At 45.2% G+C, this 24168-nt stretch overlaps 1 protein-coding gene across 1 annotated transcript; it reads right to left on the reverse strand.

Annotated features, from left to right (window-relative positions):
• Positions 1-3527: 3527 nt before the first annotated feature.
• Positions 3528-5056, reverse strand: LOC139374260 (zinc-binding protein A33-like). Its single transcript, XM_071115290.1, has one exon. The coding sequence runs from the start codon at positions 5035-5037 to the stop codon at positions 3547-3549; it is 1491 nt and encodes a 496-aa protein (XP_070971391.1). The 5' UTR covers positions 5038-5056; the 3' UTR covers positions 3528-3546.
• Positions 5057-24168: the final 19112 nt, after the last annotated feature.

Raw genomic sequence — 24168 nt, forward strand, 5'->3', positions numbered from 1 at the left:
TAGGCATAAAGTCCAGTCTCATTATGATGACAATGCACAGTATAATATAGCAAGTGAATATTTCCAGATGTCTGACTGGGTCTGTCATTAGGAACATGCTGAAACTGGCAAAAACACAAATTTCCCTCTCTAACATAGAGAGCTCTAAATCGAACCAGACAAGCCACTTAACTTATGAAATGGGCCCTTTACGGAAGACGGGGCTATCATGGAGAACAATATTATGTGTTTTCAGAAGTGGTAATAAAAGAGAAATAAAAAAATCCCTCCTTAATCACATTTATGTAACATGAAACCAGTGCTAAAGTGTTGTGGGATAGATGGATGTTACCATGGCATCGTTTGACTGCATGAAGAGAGCATGGTCACCTGATGCCATAGCTTCTACTGTAATAGCCCATAAACCCTAATGCAATCATCTCTCTTGTCAAGATATGGGATGACCCTCATACGATGATGCGTCTATTCTCCCTCCTCTCCTCTCTGGTGATGGTTAGATATGTTTGTCTCAGATGGAATAATGACAAGATACACTGGTTATACCTCTCCCTGAACATGAATCAGGGAAAAAGATAAAAGTCAGACAACCTGTACAGTCAATCCTTCATTTTAACAGCCAGAGAATTCACCACTGAACAAATGAAGGTGGGCTGCATGTGAAGAGAGGAATCTCATTATAGTGAGGGAGGGCACTGCTTGATGGTAAGAGAGTTGGGTTGGGGATCTACAGTGTGTGTTGAAGGGGAGGTGGGGAGGAGGGTTGTAAATACCCCGCTAGTGAATACCTCAGATAAATAAAAGAGAGAAGAGGGAGTATTTTACTAAGCCAACTGATTCCATGAAATCTGCTTCCTTCCTCTCTGAGGGGACTGGTGTATTATTCACGGAGGCCCTCTGACTTTCTGGAGCTCTGCTTAGCGTTAATGCAGTGACATAATCGGTGAGTAAGTCTAGCATCAGCATTTCGCAGCAGGTGTTTTTTTCTGTCTCCTGGGCAGGTGACCTAATCGCTGGAGCTAGAAATGAGAGCACTAATCCATCAAAGTGACACGACCAATCCCCCCATGTCCACCACAAGCTAGGGCAGGCTTCCACACCCACCCACCAGCCTCCACACACACCAACCAGCCTCCATACCCAGCCACCAGCCTCCACACCCACCCACCAGCCGCCACACACACACCAACCAGCCTCCATACCCAGCCACCAGCCTCAACACCCACCCTCCACACCCACCCACCAGCCTCAACACCCACCCTCCACACCCACCCACCAGCCTCCACACACACCCACCAGCTTCCACACCCACCCACCAGCTTCCACACCCAGCCACCAGCTTCCACACCCAGCCACCAGCCTCCACACCCAGCCAACAGCCTCCACACACACCCACCAGCCTCCACACCCAGCCAACAGTCTTCACACCCAGCCAACAGCCTCCACACATACCAACCAGCCTCCACACACACCTAACAGCCGCGTCACCAAGATTCCCAAAGCAATCCCATTCGCTTAGCAGGCAGGCACACAGGAACACAGAGTGTTCCGTTCCCCGGTTTCTGTATTCTGGGTTTGTTTGTGTATATGTATATTTCAGGAAATGGCTTCCTGGATTTGAAGCAGCTGATTGGTCGGCCCCATCGAGGACTGGAGGTCTGATCCCGCCTTCTCGTTAGGGGATACAGCTGTCGGCAATTACAAACTCCTTCTGCAGCTGGATAAAAGCCTGTGTTCCTTTGTTAGGAGAGAGAGCTTCTTGGATGTCCTGTGTTGGTTGTTGCGCAGAGACAGTGTTGTTGAAAGTATTTTGTAGCCGATACTTCTGTGGTATGTGTGTGCCAATCGGACTCAGTGTTTTTGATTATTGAAATTGTTCACCTTAAGTTTGTATTATTGTTACATTTGTTCCCAGGAGGGAAGGGGAAGGCACCTTGGCCTGCGGGCATACCTATACCCATAGTATGTACTCTGTCTATGGACACTAGGTAAGACCTGGGCGGACCATCCTCTGTATGTTGGTTAGCGCGCCAGGTGGTAAGGTTAGGTAAGTAGTGGGCAGGTAGGTAAGGTAGGAGAGAGGACTCTAACTTTTACTTTCTTTGCTTTGGTTCTGTCCAGCCCCTTTTCCCCACATTACCGTGTCAAGGAAATAAATTCTCAGTAAACGGTAATGTTCTCTGGTAATGTTCTCTGCCTCCGTCATCCTTACCCGTACCTACAATCACATACCTCTTTCACTCCACAGGGAGTTGTGTAGCAGGGTGTTGTGTTCCCTCCAAGAGGTGTGCGTAACGCAGAGTCGCCAGAGAGAAATAGGAGAGTTACATTCAGGGTCTGAAAGCTCAAGAAAAAACAGTAGGCCTACTACATTTGTGTTACAGTACCCTGAGAGAGGGTGGCCAATCCAGAGGACATTCATTCCTCTCAGACAGGGATGATGTTGGAGTGTCCTTTCCACTAATCTGATCACTGTCTGCTGTGTGAGGTCCTGCAGGCCGGGGTAATCTCATTACCGTCTCCCATGTAGAGGGGTTGCCGCCTGCGGGGCCAGGCCTTATGCCCCACACACCTGCTCTCTCACAACAGGCCCGTGTGCGTACACACACACACAGCGATCTAATCAGGTGATATGCAAGCCATTGATTTCCAGCTTTTCTTCCGTATGGTTTTGACTATAATTTCTATTGATGCTGATGGGGCCGTGGAGAAAGGAGAGGACACAGGATGGTGCTATTGAGATTTAGACAAGGTGAGTGTTACGGTTTCCTTTAGGTGAAGGAGAGTCGGACCAAAATGCAGCGTGGTATTCTTGATACATATTTAATAATGATGAAAAAACAAACAATACAAAAACAATAAACGTGAAAACCTAAACAGCCTCTCTGGTGCAAACAAACACAGAGACAGGAACAATCACCCACCAAACACACAAAGAATATGGCTGCCTAAATATGGTTCCCAATCAGAGACAACGATAAACACCTGCCTCTGATTGAGAACCACTCCAGACAGCCATAGACTATACTAGATACCCCTACTAAGCCACAAACCCAATACCTAACAAAAACCCCATGACAAAACACACCACATACAAAACCCATGTCACACCCTGGCCTGACCAAATTAATAAAGAAAACACAAAATACTAAGACCAGGGAGTGACAGTGAGGCAGAGCTGCGTGATGGCGAGTCTTCTCCATGTCTCGCCATCCTCATATTCCCCAGGGCTCAAACAACACCAGGCATGGTCATTGAAGAATGTTGAAATTCTACCATATAACGGAAGTTAACCACTCCAAACATAAAATATTTGCTATTTATTGAAGAACAAATAAATCAATATATACGTATTTTTTTCAATCTTTATCTTTTTACATTGAAAGGTTAGTGATATGCATAAACACATACATTCAAAGTTTTCAAAACACTGCAACATAGTTTTAAATGACAATGCAATTATATTCTCCATCTCAAAAGCGACCAAGGTCATATTGATGAGAATGTTACTTTGTACACCATGCTGGGGAAACTCTTACATTCAAGTGTTCATACACTATGGTTTTCCACCTTCAGAGAGACTTTCCCTGGAAGGATCTGCAGTGTTTGACCATTGTGCAAATAAAAGTGTGGATACATCCTTTCTGTACATTTGTGCTGAATTGTTTTGAGTTTGTGAATATGTGGACTAAGACCAAAGAAGGACACCTCCCGTTTGTCCCAGGAAACTCTAATCCTCTGTGTCTTTTTCTTCATGTTATGAGGTTCACCATCATGTACCCCAACAGCCCATAATCCACTTTCTTTATCTATCTTCCTACTAACAGACTCGCTGGCCACTCCTACACTCCAGTCATCACTTTCTCCGACTTCCACATCCCAGAAGTGTGTCCCTGAAGTGAACCCCTCTGAACCCAAGATGTCACAATAAATATCAAACCTCTCTGGGTTGTCTGGGAGAGACTGTGGTTTATCTTCAGATCTTAGGCTGGTCAGATCTTCAGATAGATAGAGACTGGGATGTGCAGTGTTTGGGTCTAGAACCACAGGTGTGTATTTCACTGCCTTCTGCATCTTCTCCCAGACTTGGAAACTGAGGTTGCCCAGGTGTTTGGCCAAGTCGATCAGTGCTCTTGAGCCCAACTGTGGGTCCTCAGGCACACTCTGCGTTCTCTCCATTATCATTTTGTAGCTCTGCAGGAACGACACATCGTCATCCACTGCCAGTTTCTCCTCCACAGCCCTAATTGTGTCTAACAGAGATGACATGATCTCACTTATCTCGTCTACTCTCTCCTTCATCCTTTTGTTATTCTCCTCCTCTTCCTCCTTCAGCGCACCTAGTCTCTCCACCTCCTCATCCCTCAGGAAGCAGTGTAGCTTCTCAAACTCCTCCTTTATCTGCCTTTCTGCTCTCTGGGTTTGCACCCTGATGTGAGCAACCATTTTGTCACAGGTGAGCTCAGCTTTGCTAAAGGCAGCCATTTTCTTCTGCAGGGCCTCCAGTTGGGGTCTGAATCCCTCCCTCCTCTGACCTGCTGCCTTCTCCACAGAGCAGAAGCTGTGGTCTGCGTGCTCCGACACACACTCCACACACACCAGACACTCATCCTCTAAGCAGAAGAGCTGGAGCTTCTGGGAGTGTAAGCTACATACACCCTGTGGACCCCTGTGGCTGGTGTTTTCACTCTGTGAGAGCCCGCCTGTAGCCTCTTCTACCTTCCCCTCTGTAGCATTCTTTGCAGACTCCTCTGTCAGCTCCTTGGTTGGCTCCTTTGGGGGCCCAGGAGTGTCCTTGGTCTCCCTCTCCCTCAGTAGAATCTCACAGGTATGCCTCAGGGCTAGGTTGGGAGGTGGCTGGTCTCTGGAAGACCTCCTTCTGCAGACTGGGCAGTCTTGCGTCCCTCCTTTACTCCAGGTCTCCTCCAAACAGGCCCTGCAGAAGCTGTGGCTGCAGGAGAGGATCACCGGCTCCCTGAAGATCTCACAGCACACTGGACATGACAGATCCTTTTCCAAGAGAGAGAAACGGTCTGCCATCCTCGCAGGAGTACTGTACAGTGAGTGAGAGAGTATGTGTGAAAATGAGGGAGAAAATGTGTTTGCGTGTGTGTAAGAGAGAGAAAGAGAAAGGGGGGGGGGGGGGGTGGATGTAGGCGTGTGAGTGAGAGAGCTTCTATGACTGGAGAGGAAAATACTTTCACTTTCACAGAAACAAAACTTAAGACTTGGAAACGAAAGGCAATGAAACGAAACTTAAAACATAGAAACAAAAGGCATAGAAACTAAACATAAGGCATCTCTCAAATGAAACGTAAAACATACTGGGGCACAACATTAAAGTTTTGTAGTATGTATTTGGTCTTCGAGGTTTGACATAACACTTTTATACATGATTTTATACATGATGTTGGACCCATCATAAAAGTAATCATTTAAAGTTGTAAAGTTTATTTGTCACGTGCGCCGAATACAACAGGTGTAGTAGACCTTACAGTGAAATGTTTACTTACAGGCTCTAACCAATAGTACAAAAAAGGTATTAGGTGAACAATAGGTAAGTAAAGAAATAAAACAACAGTAAAAAGACAGGCTATATACAGTAGCGAGGCTATAAAAGTAGCGAGGCTATATACAGCCACCAGTTAGTCAGGCTGATTGAGGTAGTATGTAGATATGGTTAAAGTGACTATGCATATACAGTATAATGAACAGAGAGTAGAAGTAGTGTATAAGAGAGTTTGGCGGGTGGTGGGTGGGACACAATGCAGATAGCCTGGTTAGATAATGTGCGGGAGCACTAGTTGGTCCGCCCAATTGAGGTAGTATGTACATGAATGCATAGTTGAAGTGACTATTCATATATGATAAACAGAGAGTAGCAGCAGTGTAAAAAGAGGGGTTGGGGGGGGGACACAATGCAAATAGTTTGGGTAGCCATTTGATGACCTTTTCGTGAGTCTTATGGCTGGTGGTAAAAACTGTTGAGAAGCCTTTTTGTCCTAGACTTGGCACTCCGGTACCGCTGCCATGCGGTAGTAGAGAGAACAGTCTATGACTGGGGTGGCTGGGGCCTTTTTACAATTTTTAGGGCCTTCCTCTGACACCGCCTGGTGTAGAGGTCCTGGATGGCATGCAGCTTAGCCCCAGTGATGTACTGGGCCGTACGCACTACCCTCTGTAGTGCCTTGCGGTCAGAGGCCGAGCAATTGCCGTACCAGGCAGTGATGCAACCAGTCAGGATGCTCTCGATGTTGCAGCTATAGAACCTTTTGAGGATCTCAGGACCCATGTCAAATCTTTTTTAGTTTCCTGAGGGGGAATAGGCTTTGTTGTGCCCTCTTCATGACTGTCTTGGTGTGTTTGGACCATTCTAGTTTGTTGTTGATGTGGACACCAAGGAACTTGAAGCTCTCAACCTTCTCCACTGCAACCCCGTCGATGAGAATGGGGGCGTGCTCGGTCCTCCTTTTCCTGTAGTCCACAATCATCTCCTTAGTCTTGGTTACATTGAGGGATAGGTTGTTATTCTGGCACTACCCGGTCAGGTCTCTGACCTCCTCCCTATTGGCTGCCGTCGTTGTGGAGTGCAATAGAGATTGCATCATCTGTGGATCTGTTGGGGCGGTATGCAAATTGAAGTGGGTCTAGGGTTTCTGGGATAATGGTGTTGACGTGGGCCATTACCAACCTTTCAAAGCAATTCATGGCTAAGGACGTGAGTGCTACGGGGCTGTAGTCATTTAGGCAGGTTGCCTTGGTGTTCTTGGGCACAGGGACTATGGTGGTCTGCTTGAAACATGTTGCTATAACAGACTCAATCAGGAACATGTTGAAAATGTCAGTGAAGACACCTGCCAGTTGGTCAGAACATGCCCGGAGCACACGTCCTGGTAATCCGTCTGGCCCCGCAGTCTTGTGTATGTTGACCTGTTTACAGGTCTTACTCACGTTGGCTACGGAGAGCGTGATCACACAGTTGTCCAGAACAGCTGATGCTCTCATGCATGCTTCAAAGCAAAGGTATTTTAAGTATCTTTTTCACCAACGGCCCAATTCAGACATAGGAAATTCTTTCCTAGACACGCCTTTCCTACGCACTTCTCAGTAGTTGGTATTTAGACTTACCGTATGCAGCCACGTCACTTGCACCACGGGTGTGGCTACATGTACCTTACACACACTGAATACATTTCATTCAACCGCTGAAAACCCTCCCACTTGCCAGCCAACAGATTTTATTGTGGAGTTTTCCTTCAATAGAGTTTTCTGTACATTTATCTTGAACCATCCTTTTAAATGCGGTGTACCTTTAAGTTTGTCCACAGACTCACTAGAATATATAGTGAGAACGGTTTCAGAATATTAGGGATCAATGAAAGAAAGCCATCTAAATAGGCACCATCTAAATATATGCATATTCATCTCTGTATTGATGATACAGCACTGTCTATTGTGCCTTACTGCATAAATAAATAGGATCGGGTCAAAAGCATGGTGTCATGAATCGCATGTCTCGTTCCATGCAATGTGTGCAACAGGCCTAGTTAACAATCATGCAGCCAATCTATTTTTTTTTATTGGCTTCAACATGGAAATACAGTATTTGTCTACACACATTGCATTCGCATTTTGAAAATGCACTGCATGTTCAAGCCATGGACAATTGGACATTGACCAAACGTTGTCATAAGGTTAGCTTCCAATCTCTGTTAATATGGCCTGTTAGTGACTTTGCCATGTGAAAGGTAAACAGGCAAATTTCCTAGGCTACAAGCGGATTCAGAACAAAGAACAGCGATAGGAATTCTGGCGATTTGACAGTTAGGTCCAACAGGTGAAAATGGAAGATGTTTTAACAAAATGATGAAGGAAAAACAATAAGCAGTCTATTGTAATAACTTGATGTTTCTAAACTGACTTCCTACAGTCATTGACACCTTTCATTCAACGGGCATCGCAGATAGGCCTAATGAGTCCTGACAGGACTCTACACACTGACAGGACTCTACACACACAAACATTTCACAGAAGATGCATGGACAAACTAATGTTCAATATAATGAAAAAATTGGAATGTTTTTTTTTTGCTGATGGTGGTATTTGAATAAAACATTGGTTATATGCTACTGACTACCCACTGAGTATGCACTGGTTGAATCAACGTTGCTACTGACTACCCACTGGGTATGCACTGGTTGAATCAACGTTGCTACTGACTACCCACTGAGTATGCACTGGTTGAATCAACGTTGCTACTGACTACCCACTGGGTATGCACTGGTTGAATCAACGTTGCTACTGACTACCCACTGGGTATGCACTGGTTGAATCAACGTTACTACTGACTACCCACTGAGTATGCACTGGTTGAATCAACGTTGCTACTGACTACCCACTGAGTATGCACTGGTTGAATCAACGTTGCTACTGACTACCCACTGGGTATGCACTGGTTGAATCAACGTTGCTACTGACTACCCACTGGGTATGCACTGGTTGAATCAACGTTACTACTGACTACCCACTGAGTATGCACTGGTTGAATCAACGTTGCTACTGACTACCCACTGAGTATGCACTGGTTGAATCAACGTTGCTACTGACTACCCACTGGGTATGCACTGGTTGAATCAACGTTGCTACTGACTACCCACTGAGTATGCACTGGTTGAATCAACGTTGCTACTGACTACCCACTGGGTATGCACTGGTTGAATCAACGTTGCTACTGACTACCCACTGGGTATGCACTGGTTGAATCAACGTTGCTACTGACTACCCACTGGGTATGCACTGGTTGAATCAACGTTGCTACTGACTACCCACTGGGTATGCACTGGTTGAATCAACGTTGCTACTGACTACCCACTGGGTATGCACTGGTTGAATCAACGTTGCTACTGACTTCCCACTGGGTATGCACTGGTTGAGTCAACGTTGTTTGAACCAACATGGAATAGATGTTGAATTGACGTCTGTGCCCAGTGGGTAGACTACTGTGCGCTTCCGCTGGCAAAATCGATGCCATAACCAATTGTGTTACCGCGAAGACCAGCTTATGGTGAGTCTTAAATATTATGGGTAGCACTGCTTGAAATTGGCGCACCTTTTTAAGGACACACCTCAAATATTTCTACCCTTCCCACCTCAGCACAAATGACAGGTCAATTTCCAACCCTGGCGCCAGGTTTGGAAATTGCCAAAGAGCTGCCTTAACGCTAGCCTGAAGAGCGGTATGTTCTTGACATTCAAAACCTTTTTCATACAACTGTTTGGATTGGCAGAAACTGCCTAATACAGTGACTGCATCCTGCGTTCTGTCTCCTGTTCCCAGCTCATTAATGCCCAGTCACTATCCCAGGCTGTGGTGTGATGTGGTGTGAATGGCATCCAGGCAGATAGCAGGAATAAGGGAACAGAGGAAGGTTCATGGAAAGGCAGCACGGCTGATGATCTAAGGCCCAAACAGGAAAGACTGCTGCTGCAACACTCCCCCAAGGGAAGGCTTAATGACTGACATTAAAAATAATTATGAGAGAAGGAAACAGTCCTGCTCCAAATTAACCCTTCTCCCCCCTGTCCCCTCCCTCTGAACACTCCCAAAACTCCTAATTGATGATAATCATGATTGTAATGGACATGTTACTTCAAACACTATTAGTGTCAGTGGGGCCACAGTACAGTGTTTTCTTCTGGTGTGTTTGGTATGGGCAACAACTCTTGTATGTCCCTAAAATATGAAAATGCACGTTGAATGTTGCACACCATCCTTCAGACTTGAAGACTCCACATGAGATGTATGTTCATACCATGGAATAATTCTTTATTCAATTCTATGACATTCATTAATCATGGAACTCATGTAGGCCATGCTGAAAGGTTCTTCTGGGAGGGTTTTAGACAGAGAGTCTTGTTTACTTAGTGTTTGTGAATGTAAGCAGCCAATCAGAGAGATAAGGAATGGCTCCATCAGCAAGGCAACCACACACATCTGACTCACTTTTAGTTCTTTCCCCATGTGGGTTTATTTACAGATCCTTTGATCTATCACAGTGCCATCCGTTTTGTCACCAAAGCCCCATATACTACCTACCACTGCGACCTGTACACTCTCGTTGGCTGGCTCTCGCTTCATACTCGTCACCAAACCCACTGGCTTCAGGTCATCTACAAGACCCTGCTAGGTAAAGTCCCCCTTATCTCAGCTCGCTGGTCACCATAGCAGCAACCACCTGTAGCACGTGCTCCAGCAGGTACTGTATATCTCCCTGGTCACCCCCAAAACCAATTCTTCCTTTGGCCGCCTCTCCTTCCAGTTCTTTGCTGCCAATGACTGGAATGAACTACAAAAATCTCTGAAACTGGAAACACTTATCTCCCTCACTAGCTTTAAGCACCAGTTGTCAGAGCAGCTCACATATTACTGCACCTGTACATAGCCCATCTATAATTTAGCCCAAACAACTACCTCTTCCCCTACTGCATTTATTTATTTATTTTGCTCCTTTGCACCCCATTATTTTTATTTCTACTTTGCACATTCTTCCACTGCAAATCTACCATTCCAGTGTTTAACTTGCTATATTGTATTTACTTTGCCACCATGGCCTTTTTTTGCCTTTACCTCCCTTATCTCATCTTATTTGCTCACATCGTTTATATACTTTTTTTTCTACTGTATTATTGACTGTATGTTTGTTTTACTTCATGTGTAACTCTGTGTCGTTGTATGTGTCGAACTGCTTTGCTTTATCTTGGCCAGGTCGCAATTGTAAATGAGAACTTGTTCTCAACTTGCCTAACTGGTTAAATAAAGGTGAAATAAATAAATGAAATAAAAATCCTTTGGCTTTGGTTTCCCCCATTGATTATGTGAAGGAGAGAGGATGTTGAGGAGGTGGGAGTGATGTTGCTGCTCAGCCTCCAAGGGTCCATGAATCGTCTCCTGCTCATTTTATAATGCAAATCTCATTACCAAGATTTAATGGCCTTTGAGGTTCTCAGCAGCAATAAACTAACCTTTAAATTGAAATTACATGACAGTTAAACTATAAATCACAGACGTGATTTTGAAAATGATAAAGCTGGCCACTTGTTGATCTGCGAACCCATTCCTTTACGGATAACGCCTCAGGAATATCAAATCCATATTCAACTGGGATTTTTGTTGTGGATATATTTCAACAAATTGTACAGTGGATTAACAACTACAAAAGTGTTATGATTGGCCTAACTCAAGTGCAGTGTAGTTCTACAGCAGAGGAGACAGAAGAGAGAAACTAGAGAAGATATGCTGAGGGAGTGATTTGTGTGTCCCTGACAACAGTCTAATTTATAGGTCACCAGAGAGTGCTAGACTTGCACGCCCAGTAGACCATGGCTTCATATTTCCATTAGAAATCCTCAGATCCCATCCAGGTCCCATACTAGGTATGAATTTCAGACACATCCATCTGGCCTGGTCCACCGAGGCCTGCTGAAACTCCAGGAGGCAGGGCAGACCTCCGTCTCTGTCTCAGAGCACAGGGGCTGGTGGTGGAGGGAAACCAAAAAGGGCTCTCTCTCGCTTCCATGTCCCAAAAGCAGGGGCTGTACCTGCTGGCACTGGCTCTAGTTCCCCTCAGATAATTAAAAGTGAGTTGTAAATCAGTGTGTAAGCAGTAATCACACAAGCCCCTATCAACTCCCCCACAATGACCGTAAATCTCCAGGAAAACAAAGTCCATGCCCTAACAAAGACCCTGCAACTTTATCTGATCTGAGGATGGATATGTGTTTCATGAGAACCACCTCTCCACTCCCATGTTGAAATAATACAGCTCTAATATCCTGAGTCTCGGTTTAATGTTCAAATCGATTTCATTTCAACTGCTAGAGGAGCAGTGAGAGGTTAGTGATGACTTCATACTTGTTCTTTTTCAGAAAACCTTGTACGCTGCACTGCTCTGGTGTCACATACAATCTGTTATTTATTCCTCTTTGTACATCTTACATTTGACCTGGGTCAACAATGTACTGCCTACGTTAATATTAATCAAATACCTGATTTAGTGGAGGCTTTTGATCAAGCAGAAAAAGGTTGCATAAAGCCCATAAGATGAATGGAATAAAAGCTGAGCACCACCACCCAGCCTAACAAGCAGCATGTTGGGAGGATGGGGTGATGCAGCAAATCAATGACTGTATTGATTTGCAAAAATGTATATTTGCAAAAAGTGTGAGACATGAAAATAACTTATTGATCTGCTTAGAAAACTTGATTATTAAAATAGGGACATAGAGGGAATTGACAGGCTGGATAATGACTTTGAAAGGGCCCATGTGAACAAATAGGGCACTGAGAAAAGGTTCTGTTAATGAAACCCATCAGGAGTAACACACAATACAGAAGCCATTTTTAACAAACCATACCTTGCTGTGTCTTCATTGCCTTATATAGAGCTTTGTGATTTCCACTTGTTCAGACACCCTCCTCTACATGCTTAGAAAAAAGGGTTCCAAAAGGGTTCTTCAGGTTTCCCCATAGGATAACCCTTTTTGGTTCCAGGTAGAATACTTTTGAGTTTCATGCAAAACCCCCTATGGAACCCAAATTAGTTCTACCTGGAACCAAAAAGGGTTCTTCAAAGGGTTCCCCTATGGGGACAACCAAAGAACCCTTTTAGTTTCTAGATTTTTTTCTAAGAGTGTACTTCTCTCTCATTGGCCAAGGCTAAATAAATCATTCTCTGATGGCAGACAGCCCAAAGACATCATTTCAGACCATATCATCATATTAGAACCACTGAATAAGTTAACTTGTATTATATACTCTCTGATTCAACCATACCCTGAGCACCCCTGTTGCTCAGGCAGAGTCAAGGACAATGACCCTAAAGATGGGGATGCTGCTTGCCTTTGGCACTGGGTGGTCAGCTATAAAACACAAAGGATCAGAACTCATCCAGGCTTATCTGGAAAAGGTGATTCCCTCATCTGTGCTGCTGTATAGAGGAGAGGAGATTAGAGGGATCCCAGTTGTGCAATTAGGGTTTAAATTAGGGATATAGCCAGATTAGAAAGGATATCTGGAGAGTGCGGTAGCTAAGTTAATGGAAATCAAGAGGATCCCCATTAACTACAGAACACATTTCTTATCATTCAGTCAACAATTACCATTAATATGAAACACTTTTCCTAATTCACAAGGCGTTGTGAACCTGCAATGCTATTCAATTGTATGAGCTACAAAATGCCCAAAGGACAACTACTAAATCAGGCAGGCAAACAAAAGTGAGTGGTGACAGAAGAATTGCTGTGTTGGCCAAGGCATGTGAAGATATCAAGCATCAAAGACCACAGTTTACTTAACCATTTACTTATCCACCTGGATCACAGGTCATTACTGAGATGACCTGCTAATCAGTACACAAAGAGCATGTGGATCCTCTGTATGTGTTTTTGTGCGTGTGAATATGTATGCTTGTGTCTGTCTGTGAAAAGCCCCCCTGTAATCAATAAGGTTGTAAGCTGTGTGTTTAAATCACTTTGCCCTCTGTTCTTCGGTAAACATCCATGTGAATGACAAAGACGGCTATAGTTTTATAGTCAGTGTTTTCTCGGCCCCGATTCTAAACAATAATGACTTTTTAATGTGGACCTGTGATTACATTGTCATGGTGAAATATGGGGGCCCTTGACTGCTTAGGAAATGAAGGGGCCAACATGAATTACTACAACAGCATAGATTACACCAGTGAGCCAGGTGAGGCAATCTTCATAAATTCTAATCTAATCTTAACAGACCTGGCAGACTCAGCCAGCGGCAGGAGACTTCATGCTGTGGGGAGATGGAGCGACAGGAGGACAACACTCTGGATGTTGCAGGCGGTTGCAGGAGCTGTCAGGACAGTGGTTGTAACATGCTGAGGATCATTTTAACCGACTGATCAGAAACACCTGATGCCTTTTCATGACGGTTAAAGGAGAGAGAGAAAGTTGAGGAAGTGGGTGAATGTTGAGTGGGCATCTAATTTAAAACAAATTGTTTGTACTTCGCCAGGACAGGTGTCCAGTTCTCTTTATTCCCTCACGTCGGCATGACACTGAGGCGTCAGTGAGGTCACAAATCAGAGCGGAGCCTCCCAGCGTGGTGCAGAGAGGAGAGGTGAGGAGAGGTGGTGTATGTCACAGACCTGTCAGGTGTCTTGCAATCCTAGTTTATTCTCTGCCATGGACCACAAGTAATCACAGTTTGATGGTTCAAACCCTAGTCTCCTCACAGGACATTTGTTATTCATGTCACAAAGCTGTCACCCAGGATTCAGGGCCTGTGGGAGGCTAAAACCATGATAGCACACATCCTATTAGCAGAATGTTGATCTCCTCACAGTTCCTATCAGACCTTCTATACCAGCAATACTCTCCACCTCCCAGTACAAATGACGTGCCAAAGCCTCATATAACATGAGAATAATATATTAGAGAGAGCTGACTGTGGGTGTGTTTCTGTAGGTTCCATTCTGATTTCCCACAGCACATCTCCAGTGTGAGGGAAATACTAAGCTCACATACTGTACAAATCACACCGGTTATGGTTGGGTGCTGCTGCTAATCGAATATGAAAATCTAAATGTGCATCTTTTCCCCCCAAGAAGATACATACATTATACATTAACCTTTGCATAGCTGATGCATCATACATTAACCTTTGCACAGCTGACAAGTCATTATGTATGCTTGTTAAGTTAGACGGATGCATCGAGGTTGGAGGTGGATTCACCACAAGTCAATTTCTGCCCCAACCTTTCCACCTAGCAATAATAAGATAATTCTCTTCTTCCTTAAAATGTACTTTTCAGAGAGTCTGACTTAGGACTGGACACATAAGAAGCGTGAAATATTGGGGGATTTTTGAGTAGCGTCGTCAGTGGCCCACAGTCTGAGTAAGGTCAGTATTTTGGCGCCCTCTCACCCCAGGACAGTGACACGGTAGAAGGTCAGAGCCCCTGGGCGCCCCCTCCTGCTGTGTCGTGCTGGCTGAGGAATTAAATCCCTGCACCAACCAACCACCTAGCTTTCATGCTCCGACTCATCCATTGCTCTGCCCAAGCAAGCAAATACATGAGCATTTCATTCGCACTGCACAGATGGGTCCTGCTCTACACACAGAGAAATCATGCAGCAAAAGAGATTAAAGAACGAAGAAACACAGGAGTGTGTGTGTGTATGTGCGTGTGTGTGAGTGAGTGCGTACACGACAATGTGTGAGTATATTTAAATGAGCATACTACATGCAAAGAAATCATAGACAAAGAAAAACTTGAACTTCCTAGGATCATGCAAATCAGAAAACGTGATCATATTCCTTTCCATCCATTTGGGAGTGAATCAGAAGGAAACATTTTCTGATTAGAGCTCCTGAATAGAAATGTATCCCTGTTGAATCCCTAAATCTCATGAGCAACAATTATCCATCATATCCTCTGTCTGATTGAAAGTGGCCCTCTCATTAAAAAACAATGGGAGATATAATTTTTTTCTAATTAATTATCTCATAGATGTGTAATGTGTAATGTGTAAGGCCTCCAAACAGCTTATGAAAAGGACTTTATCACAGACGGTTGGTACAGTAATGAGGTTTACGCTGATCTCACCGGTGCCTTCTCTGTGAATTGATACTGGGGGATAAAGCTTGGTTATTACAGTGGTAATGTATCTGGGAAGAAGGGAATGTTTTGCAAATATATTGGTAATTTGAAGAGTGTTATTGGGCTGGAGATGACATCCAGTCTGGCTTGAGGAAACCAAATGAAAAAGTAAATGTGAGTCTTTGATTTCATCCTAATGCTTTCTTCGTTCCCTGATAATGTTACTCATTATAGAGTATAGCACATTATTGAAACTGAACGAATCTTATTTCATCCTCTAAATGACCACAGTTGCCAAAGTCAGTGGAAGGTAAGAGTCAGTGGAAGGTAAGAGTCAGTGGAAGGTAAGAGTCAGTGGAAGGTAAGAGTCAGTGGAAGGTAAGAGTCAGTGGAAGGTAAGGCCAAAATGGCAAACAGAGGGGACCAACATTAGGATATGGAACAAACAGACCCACCAAAAGAAAAGAGAAGGATAAAATGAAGCTATCCTCTAGTTGTTCATTTTCCACAGTTGTTACTTTTAGCTTTTTTTCCTCTACCACATTCCTCTAACAACCTCTACCACATGGTCTTACTGTATTGTAATATCTCTCTCCTTCTCTGTGATACCTGTCAATCAATGTCAGTCCACACAATGAATTAGTGATGGGGCAATGGCTGCTTCCTCTACATCTTATCTCCTATGTATTATTGACCTGATGCTCTCTGTGTGTGTGTGTGTGTGTGCGCGCGCATGCATGCATGCATGTGTGTGTCTACGTCAGGAACTAGATGATGTCATTCTTTCCAGCTGCACAACCTGCTGCACCTTGGGAGCAGACACACGACTTGTCTTCTCTTTCCGGGACAGTGCCCTAGTGTAAGGAGCATCCTTTTGTCACTTGGCCCAGGCTCTGCTGATCTACTGGTAATGGCTCATTGGCCTGAATATTCCAGCATACAGTAGGTATTCCAGTGTCAACTCACATCACATGCACCAATAGTGATGAGTGCTCTGTGTGTGTGTGTGTGTGTGTGTGTGTGTGTGTGTGTGTGTGTGTGTGTGTGTGTGTGTGTGTGTGTGTGTGTGTGTGTGTGTGTGTGTGTGTATCGAGTGGGTGGGGGCAGGGTGGCTAAAACACATCTGAAATCCCCAGTCAGGGCAGATGGAGGCTGTATTAAGAATGCAGAGCAGGGTAGTAAGATGTTTCTGTGTATAATGCCTCCCTCGAAAACAATACTCAAACACCAGCACTCAGACAGGAGTGGCTTCTCTGTGACTGATTTGCATTTATAATTCCTGACTGACCCAAACTACTATGAAAGGATAAAGCTTTACCCTTGACACAAACACAGCATGTTTATGTTCTCTGTATGGGTACAGGGGGCAGCGTACACCCCATCTCTACAAAGCCACTTATACCATAGCATTGTTGAATACTCATTTGTGATTGGCAGGAAGGGCATTTTAGAATAGACATTACAACTAAATAACAGGACTGGAAAAAAAAGTTGGGACACCTTGCAATCATGATGCAAATAATATGACCTACACATGCAGACGCAATAATACGACCTACACATGCAGACGCTATAACATGACCTACACATGCAGACACAATAACATGACCTACACATGCAGACGCTATAATATGACCTACACATGCAGACGCAATTACATGACCTACACATGCAGACGCAATAACATGACCTACACATGCAGACGCTATAATATGACCTACACATGCAGACGCTATAATATGACCTACACATGCAGACACAATAACATGACCTACACATGCAGACGCTATAATATGACCTACACATGCAGACGCTATAATATGACCTACACATGCAGACGCTATAACATGACCTACACATGCAGACGCAATAATATGACCTACACATGCAGACGCAATAACATGACCTACACATGCAGACGCAATAACATGACCTACACATGCAGACGCTATAACATGACCTACACATGCAGACGCAATAATATGACCTACACATGCAGACGCAATAACATGACCTACACATGCAGACGCTATAACATGACCTACACATGCAGACGCTATAATATGACCTACACATGCAGACGCAATTACATGACCTACACATGCAGAAACAATAACATGACCTACACATGCAGACGCTATAAGGTGGCCAAAGGAGGAATTGGCTTTGGGGATGACCAGTGAAATATACCTAATGGAGCGTGTGCTACGGGTGGGTGCTGCTATGGTGACCAGTGAGCTGAGGTAAGGTGGGGCTTTACCTAGCAAAGACTTATACATTACCTGGAGCCAGTGGGTTTGGCGACGAATTTGAAGTGAAGGCCAGTCAATGAGAACATACAGGTCGCAGTGGTGGGTAGTATATGGGGCTTTGGTGACAAAACGGAGGGCACTGTGATAGACTGCTTACAATTTGCTGAGTAGAGTGTTGGAGGCTATTTTGTAAATGACATCGTCGAAGTCAAGGATCGGTAAGATAGTCAGTTTTACGAGGGTATGTTTGGCAGCATAAGTGAAGGATGCTTTGTTGCGAAATATGAAGCCGATTCTAGATTTCATTTTGGATTGGAGATGCTTAATGTGAGTCTGGAAGGAGAGTTTACAGTCTAACCAGACATCTAGGTATTTGTAGTTGTCCACATATTCTAAGTCAGAGCTGTCCAGAGTAGTGATGCTGGACGGGCGGGCAGGTGTGGGCAGTGATCGGTTGAAGAGCATGTATTTAGTTTTACTTGCATTTATTAGCAGTTGGAGGCCACGGAAAGAGAGTTGTATGGCATTGAAGCTAGTCTGGAGGTTAGTTAACACAGTGTCCGAAGAAGGGCCGGAAGTATACAGAATGGTGTTGTCTGGGTAGAGGTGGATCAGAGAATCTCCAGCAGCAAGAGCGACATCATTGATGTATACAGAGAAGAGAGTCGGCCCGAGAATTGAACCCTGTGGCAACCCCATAGAGACTGCCAGAGGTCTGGACAACAGGCCGTCCGATTTGACACACTGAACTTTGTCTGAGAAGTAGTTGGTGAACCAGGCGAGGCAGTCATTTGAGAATCCAAGGCCGATAAGAATGTGGTGATTGACAGAGTCGAAAGCTTTGGCCAGGTTGATGAATACAGCTGCACAGTATTGTCTCTTATTGATGGGGGTTATGATATTGTTTAGGACCTTGAGCGTGGCTTAGGTGCACCCATGACCAGCTCGGAAACAGGATTGCATAGCGGAGAAGGTACGGTGGGATTTGAAATGGTTGGGTGATCTGTTTTTTAACTTGGCTTTCGAAGACCCTAGAAAGGCAGGGTAGGATAGATATAGGTCTGTAGGAGTTTGGGTCTAGAGTGTCTCCCCCTTTGAAGAGGGGGATGACCGCGGCAGCTTTCCAATCTTTGGGGATCTCAGACAATTCGAAAAAGAGGTAATGATCCAGTTCAGTGACACCTAGAAGGCTGGTGACGTAGACCTTCGGAGCTGGTGAACGGAATATTGATGAACATGAATTTCTTGTGTCCACTCCGCCGCTAACACTGTCAAATCCTGCCACATGTTTCTAATCTGTTTTGAGCAAATTATATTTTTGAATTTGGTTTTCATATTGGCAGGTTTGCTAGCAACACCGAAAGGGTTCCCCAGCTGTCCCCATAGGGGAACCCTTTTTGGTTCCAGGTAGAACCCTTTTAGAACCCTCTGTGGAAAGGGTTCTACTGTACATGGAACTCAAAATGGTTCTACCTGGAACTAAAAAGGGTTCTTCAAAGGGTTCGGACATATAACAAACCCTTTTAGGTTCTAGATAGCACCTTTTTTTCTAAGAGTGTAGTGTTTGATATGCAATGCAATATCTTCATAATTAACTGACAGTGTAGAAGAGTGTCCTGAAAATTAAGGAAAACTTTTCAACCAATGCCAGGCAAAATCGGGCATTATCATTATTATGGATGTATCCAAATTAATGCAATGCAGAGAAAGTGACTGTTAGCCGCAGCTAGCTGGCTAGCTAGAAAGCAATGGATAGGAATGTTGCCAGGGAGTATGGTAAAGAAACATAAAGAACGAACGATTGGGTCGCGTCTGTAAATATCGAACTAATTTAATGAAAGACTGGGTTGCGTCTCTAGCAACCAAAAGATGAGAAAGCATGAATTTGCTCATAAAAATGAAAATATCAGCAAAAAATAAGTGTTTCCACCGGTAAATGTGTGCTTTCATATTGTTTTCTTTGATATATGCTGCATAAACATCTCTGTTCTGTACATTACCTTGCAAAAATGTGTAATGGCAGATTTCCTCCTCTTTGTCTGAAGAGGAGTAAGGATCGGACCAAGATGCGGCGTGGTATGTGTTCATGACGATTTTAATAAATAAAAAAAAATCCTGAACACTATGAAATACAAAACAATAAATGATAACGTTTAAATAAAACAAACCGAAACAGTCCCGTGTGGCACAAACACTGACACAGGAAACAAACACCCACAAACCAACAGTGAAACCCAGGCTACCTAAATATGGTTCTCAATCAGGGACAATGATAAACAGCTGCCTCTGATTGAGAACCATATCAGGCCAAACACAGAAATAGAAAAACATAGAAGCACAAACATAGACTGCCCACCCCAACTCACTCCCTGACCATACTAAATAAAGACAAAACAAAGGAAATAAAGGTCAGAACGTGACAGTACCCCCCCCCCCAAAGGTGCGGACTCTGGCCGCAAAACCTGAACCTATAGGGGAGGGTCTGGGTGGGCGTCTGTCCGCGGTGGCGGTTCTGGCGCGGGACGTGGACCCCACTTCACCATAGTTCTAGTGCGCCTCTTCGCCCGCCTCCGTGGCCTCTTTAAAGCGACGACCCTCGCCACCGACCTTGGACTGGGGACCCTAGACATGGGTCCCGAATGGACGGGGGATTCCGGCAGCGCCGGACAGGCGGGAGACAACGGCAGCTCCGGAGTGAAGGGTGATTCTGGTATCACCTGGCTGACTGACGGCTCTGGCGGATCCTGGCTGGCTGACGGCTCTGGCGGCTCCTGGCTGGCTGGCGGCTCTGGCGGCTCCTGGCTGGCTGGCGGCTCTGGCGGCTCCTGGCTGGCTGGCGGCTCTTGCAGTTCCTGGCTGACTGACGGCTCAGGACAGACTGGCGGCTCTAGCAACTCCGGACAGATGGGAGACTCTAGCAGCTCAGGACAGACGGGAGACTCTAGCAGCTCAGGACAGATGGGAGACTCAAGCAGCTCAGGACAGACGGGAGACTCAAGCAGCCCAGGACAGACGGGAGACTCAAGCAGCTCAGGACAGACGGGAGACTCAAGCAGCTCAGGACAGACGGGAGACTCAAGCAGCTCAGGACAGACGGGAGACTCAAGCAGCTCAGGACAGACGGGAGACACTGGCAGCACTGGACAGGCGGGAGACCCTGTAGGCAGAAGACGGAGAGACAGCCAGCCTGGTGCGGGGGGCTGCCACCGAAGGGCTGGTGCGTGGAGGTGGCACTGGATAGACCGGACCGTGCAGGCGGACTGGAGCTCTTGAGCACCGAGCCTGCCCAACCTTACCTGGTTGAATGCTCCCCGTAGCCCGACCAGTGCGACGAGGTGGAATAGGCCTCACTGGGCTGTGCTGGCAAACTGGGGACACCATGCGTAAGGCTGGTGCCATGTACGCCGGCCCAAGGAGACGCACTGGAGACCAGATGCGTAGAGCCGGCTTCATGGCACCTGGCTCGATGCCCACTCTAGCCCGGCCGATACGAGGAGCTGGAATGTACCGCACCGGGCTATGCACATTCACTGGGGAAACTGTGCGCTCCACCGCATAACACGGTGCCTGTCCGGTCCCTCTCTCTCTCCGGTAAGCACAGGAAGTTGGCGCAGGTCTCCTACCTGGCTTCGCCACACTCCCTGTGTGCCCCCTCCCAAGACAATTTTGGGGCTGACTCTCGGGCTTCCAACCACGCCGCCGTGCTGCCTCCTCATACCAGCGCCTCTCTGCCTTCGCTGCCTCCAGCTCTGCTTTGGGGCGGTGATATTCCCCTGGCTGTGCCCAGGGTCCTCTCCCGTCTAGAATTTCCTCCCAAGTCCATGAGTCCTGTGTCTTCAGCCGCTATTGCTGCTGCCCATTACCACGCCGCTTGGTCCTCTGTTGGTGGGTGTTTCTGTAACGGCAGATTTCCTCCTCTTCGTCTGAAGAGGAGTAAGGATCGGACCAAGATGCGGCGTGGTAAGTGCTCATGACGATTTTAATAAGAAAAGCCTGAACACTATGAAATACAAAACAATAACGTGAAATAAACCAAACCGAAACAGTCCCGTGTGGCACAAACACTGACACAGGAAACAAACACCCACAAACCAACAGTGAAACCCAGGCTACCTAAATATGGTTCTCAATCAGAGCATATAATAAACAGCTGCCTCTGATTGAGAACCATATCAGGCCAAACACAGAAATAGAAAAACATAGAAACACAAACATAGACTGCCCACCCCAACTCACGCCCTGACCATACTAAATAAAGACAAAACAAAGGAAATAAAGGTCAGAACGTGACAACTTGGCTCTGCCTTGTCCATTATTTCCAAGGTAGTGTACAGAGCGTTGGCCTTCATCCCTTACATACAACGGTCCCAGAAAATGGAAAAATACTGATATCATCAGCCTTACATGAAAATCTCACAATGACAAATGAGGAGGAAAGGGGAAAGGTAACAGTAGAGTATCTGCCAATACCATCCCTGGCTGGTTTTGTGTGGTGTAAAGATTGTAAGTTCCCTGAAAGGCACCTTGTCTCTCTCTGTGCCACTGGGCCCTACATGCTGGCATGGCACTTTCTGGCTCTGCCATTCAAGAGCTGTGACAAGGACAGAGAGAGCAGAGCTGTTCTGTAGCAGCGCCTGGCTGCCTCAGCCTGATAAAGACACATAATTACACCCAGTCATTTATCTCCGGCGACAAATCCCATCTCCACCTGATGACATTAGCCACATTCAGTGACCAAACTCCCCCTACACCCAGACTTCCTAGTTCAATTTCAGATAACATTGTCTCACACATTCCATTCAGCAGTTTCCTTAAAAGTCTATTTATCTGAATGAACCTGCACAAATTCAGCCTGATGATAATGACCTGGTGTCATCAGTGGGATGACAGATGGCTCAGGGAAACGCAGCAGAGATCAAGAGGAGAACTAGGTTGTCTACTCTGTGAGTGACATCTTTCCTTCCTGCTGCCGCCCCATCCCCACCACCACCATCAACACTGGTGTCCTCTCACTCCTTGTGTGTCATCTTTAATTTATGCCTGGCCTAGCCTGCTGGTTTGGGAAAGACAAAGAAACAAAAGAGGACAAAGATTTGGAATAAAACCCAGCAAAGGCATGCTGCAATGTAACATCTAGAATACTAAAGTATGGATTAAAGCAGATTGTCAGTGAGGTAGTTTTAGGCATGATGTTGGTCTCCACAGTATAAATTACAGAACCTGTTTAGCGAAACAAGTCTCTCCTTAGTTCAAATGGCCGCCTGCTGTTAGTCGGTAGTGTAACACTAATGAGAGCCCACCATAAGTCAACTCTGAATAATTGAGCGAGGCTAATTCAGTATTGATCCAGTCCTGGAGGAAGTAGCATGGACTTTACACACCACCAAATCAAATCAACGTTTATTGGTCGATTACACAGATTTGCAGATGTTATAGCAGGTGCGAAATGCTTATGTTACTGGATCCAACAGTGCAGTAAAATGTCTCGCAAATACAATACTAATACACAAATAATCAAAAATCCAAACAAGAAAAGACAGAACAAGTCCAATTAACAATCCAGAGTAGATGTGTCAGTGGGAGCATTAACAGAGTAGATGTGTTAGTGGGAGCATTAACAGAGTAGATGTGTTAGTGGGAGCATTAACAGAGTAGATGTGTTAGTGGGAGCATTAACATAGTAGCTGTGTCAGTGGGAGCATTAACAGAGTAGATGTGTTAGTGGGAGCATTAACAGAGTAGATGTGTTAGTGGGAGCATTAACATAGTAGCTGTGTCAGTGGGAGAATTAACAGAGTAGATGTGTCAGTGGGAGCATTAACAGAGTAGATTTGTTAGTGGGAGCATTAACATAGTAGCTGTGTTAGTGGGAGCATTAACAGAGTAGATGTGTTAGTGGGAACATTAACAGAGTAGATGGGTTAGTGGGAACATTAACAGAGTAGATGGGTTAGTGGGAACATTAACAGAGTAGATGTGTTAGTGGGAACATTAACAGAGTAGATGTGTTAGTGGGAGCATTAACAGAGTAGATGTGTTGGTGGGAGCATTAACAGAGTAGATGGGTTAGTGGGAACATTAACAGAGTAGATGGGTTAGTGGGAGCATTAACAGAGTAGATGTGTTGGTGGGAGCATTAACAGAGTAGATGGGTTAGTGGGAGCATTAACAGAGTAGATGAGGTAATAATGTCACAGCTTGAACTATTCTGATATGAACTATTCTATTGAACTATTGAACTATTGAACTATTCTATTCTGATATGAACTATTCTATAAAACTATTGA

Source organism: Oncorhynchus clarkii, chromosome 19, assembly GCF_045791955.1.
Source record: "Oncorhynchus clarkii lewisi isolate Uvic-CL-2024 chromosome 19, UVic_Ocla_1.0, whole genome shotgun sequence".
Taxonomy (NCBI): Eukaryota; Metazoa; Chordata; class Actinopteri; order Salmoniformes; family Salmonidae; genus Oncorhynchus; species Oncorhynchus clarkii.

What these genes read in the sequence shown, in the direction of transcription:
- LOC139374260 (XM_071115290.1), bottom strand. Translation starts at nt 5,037, where the DNA reads ATGGCAGACCGTTTCTCTCTCTTGGAAAAGGATCTGTCATGTCCAGTG.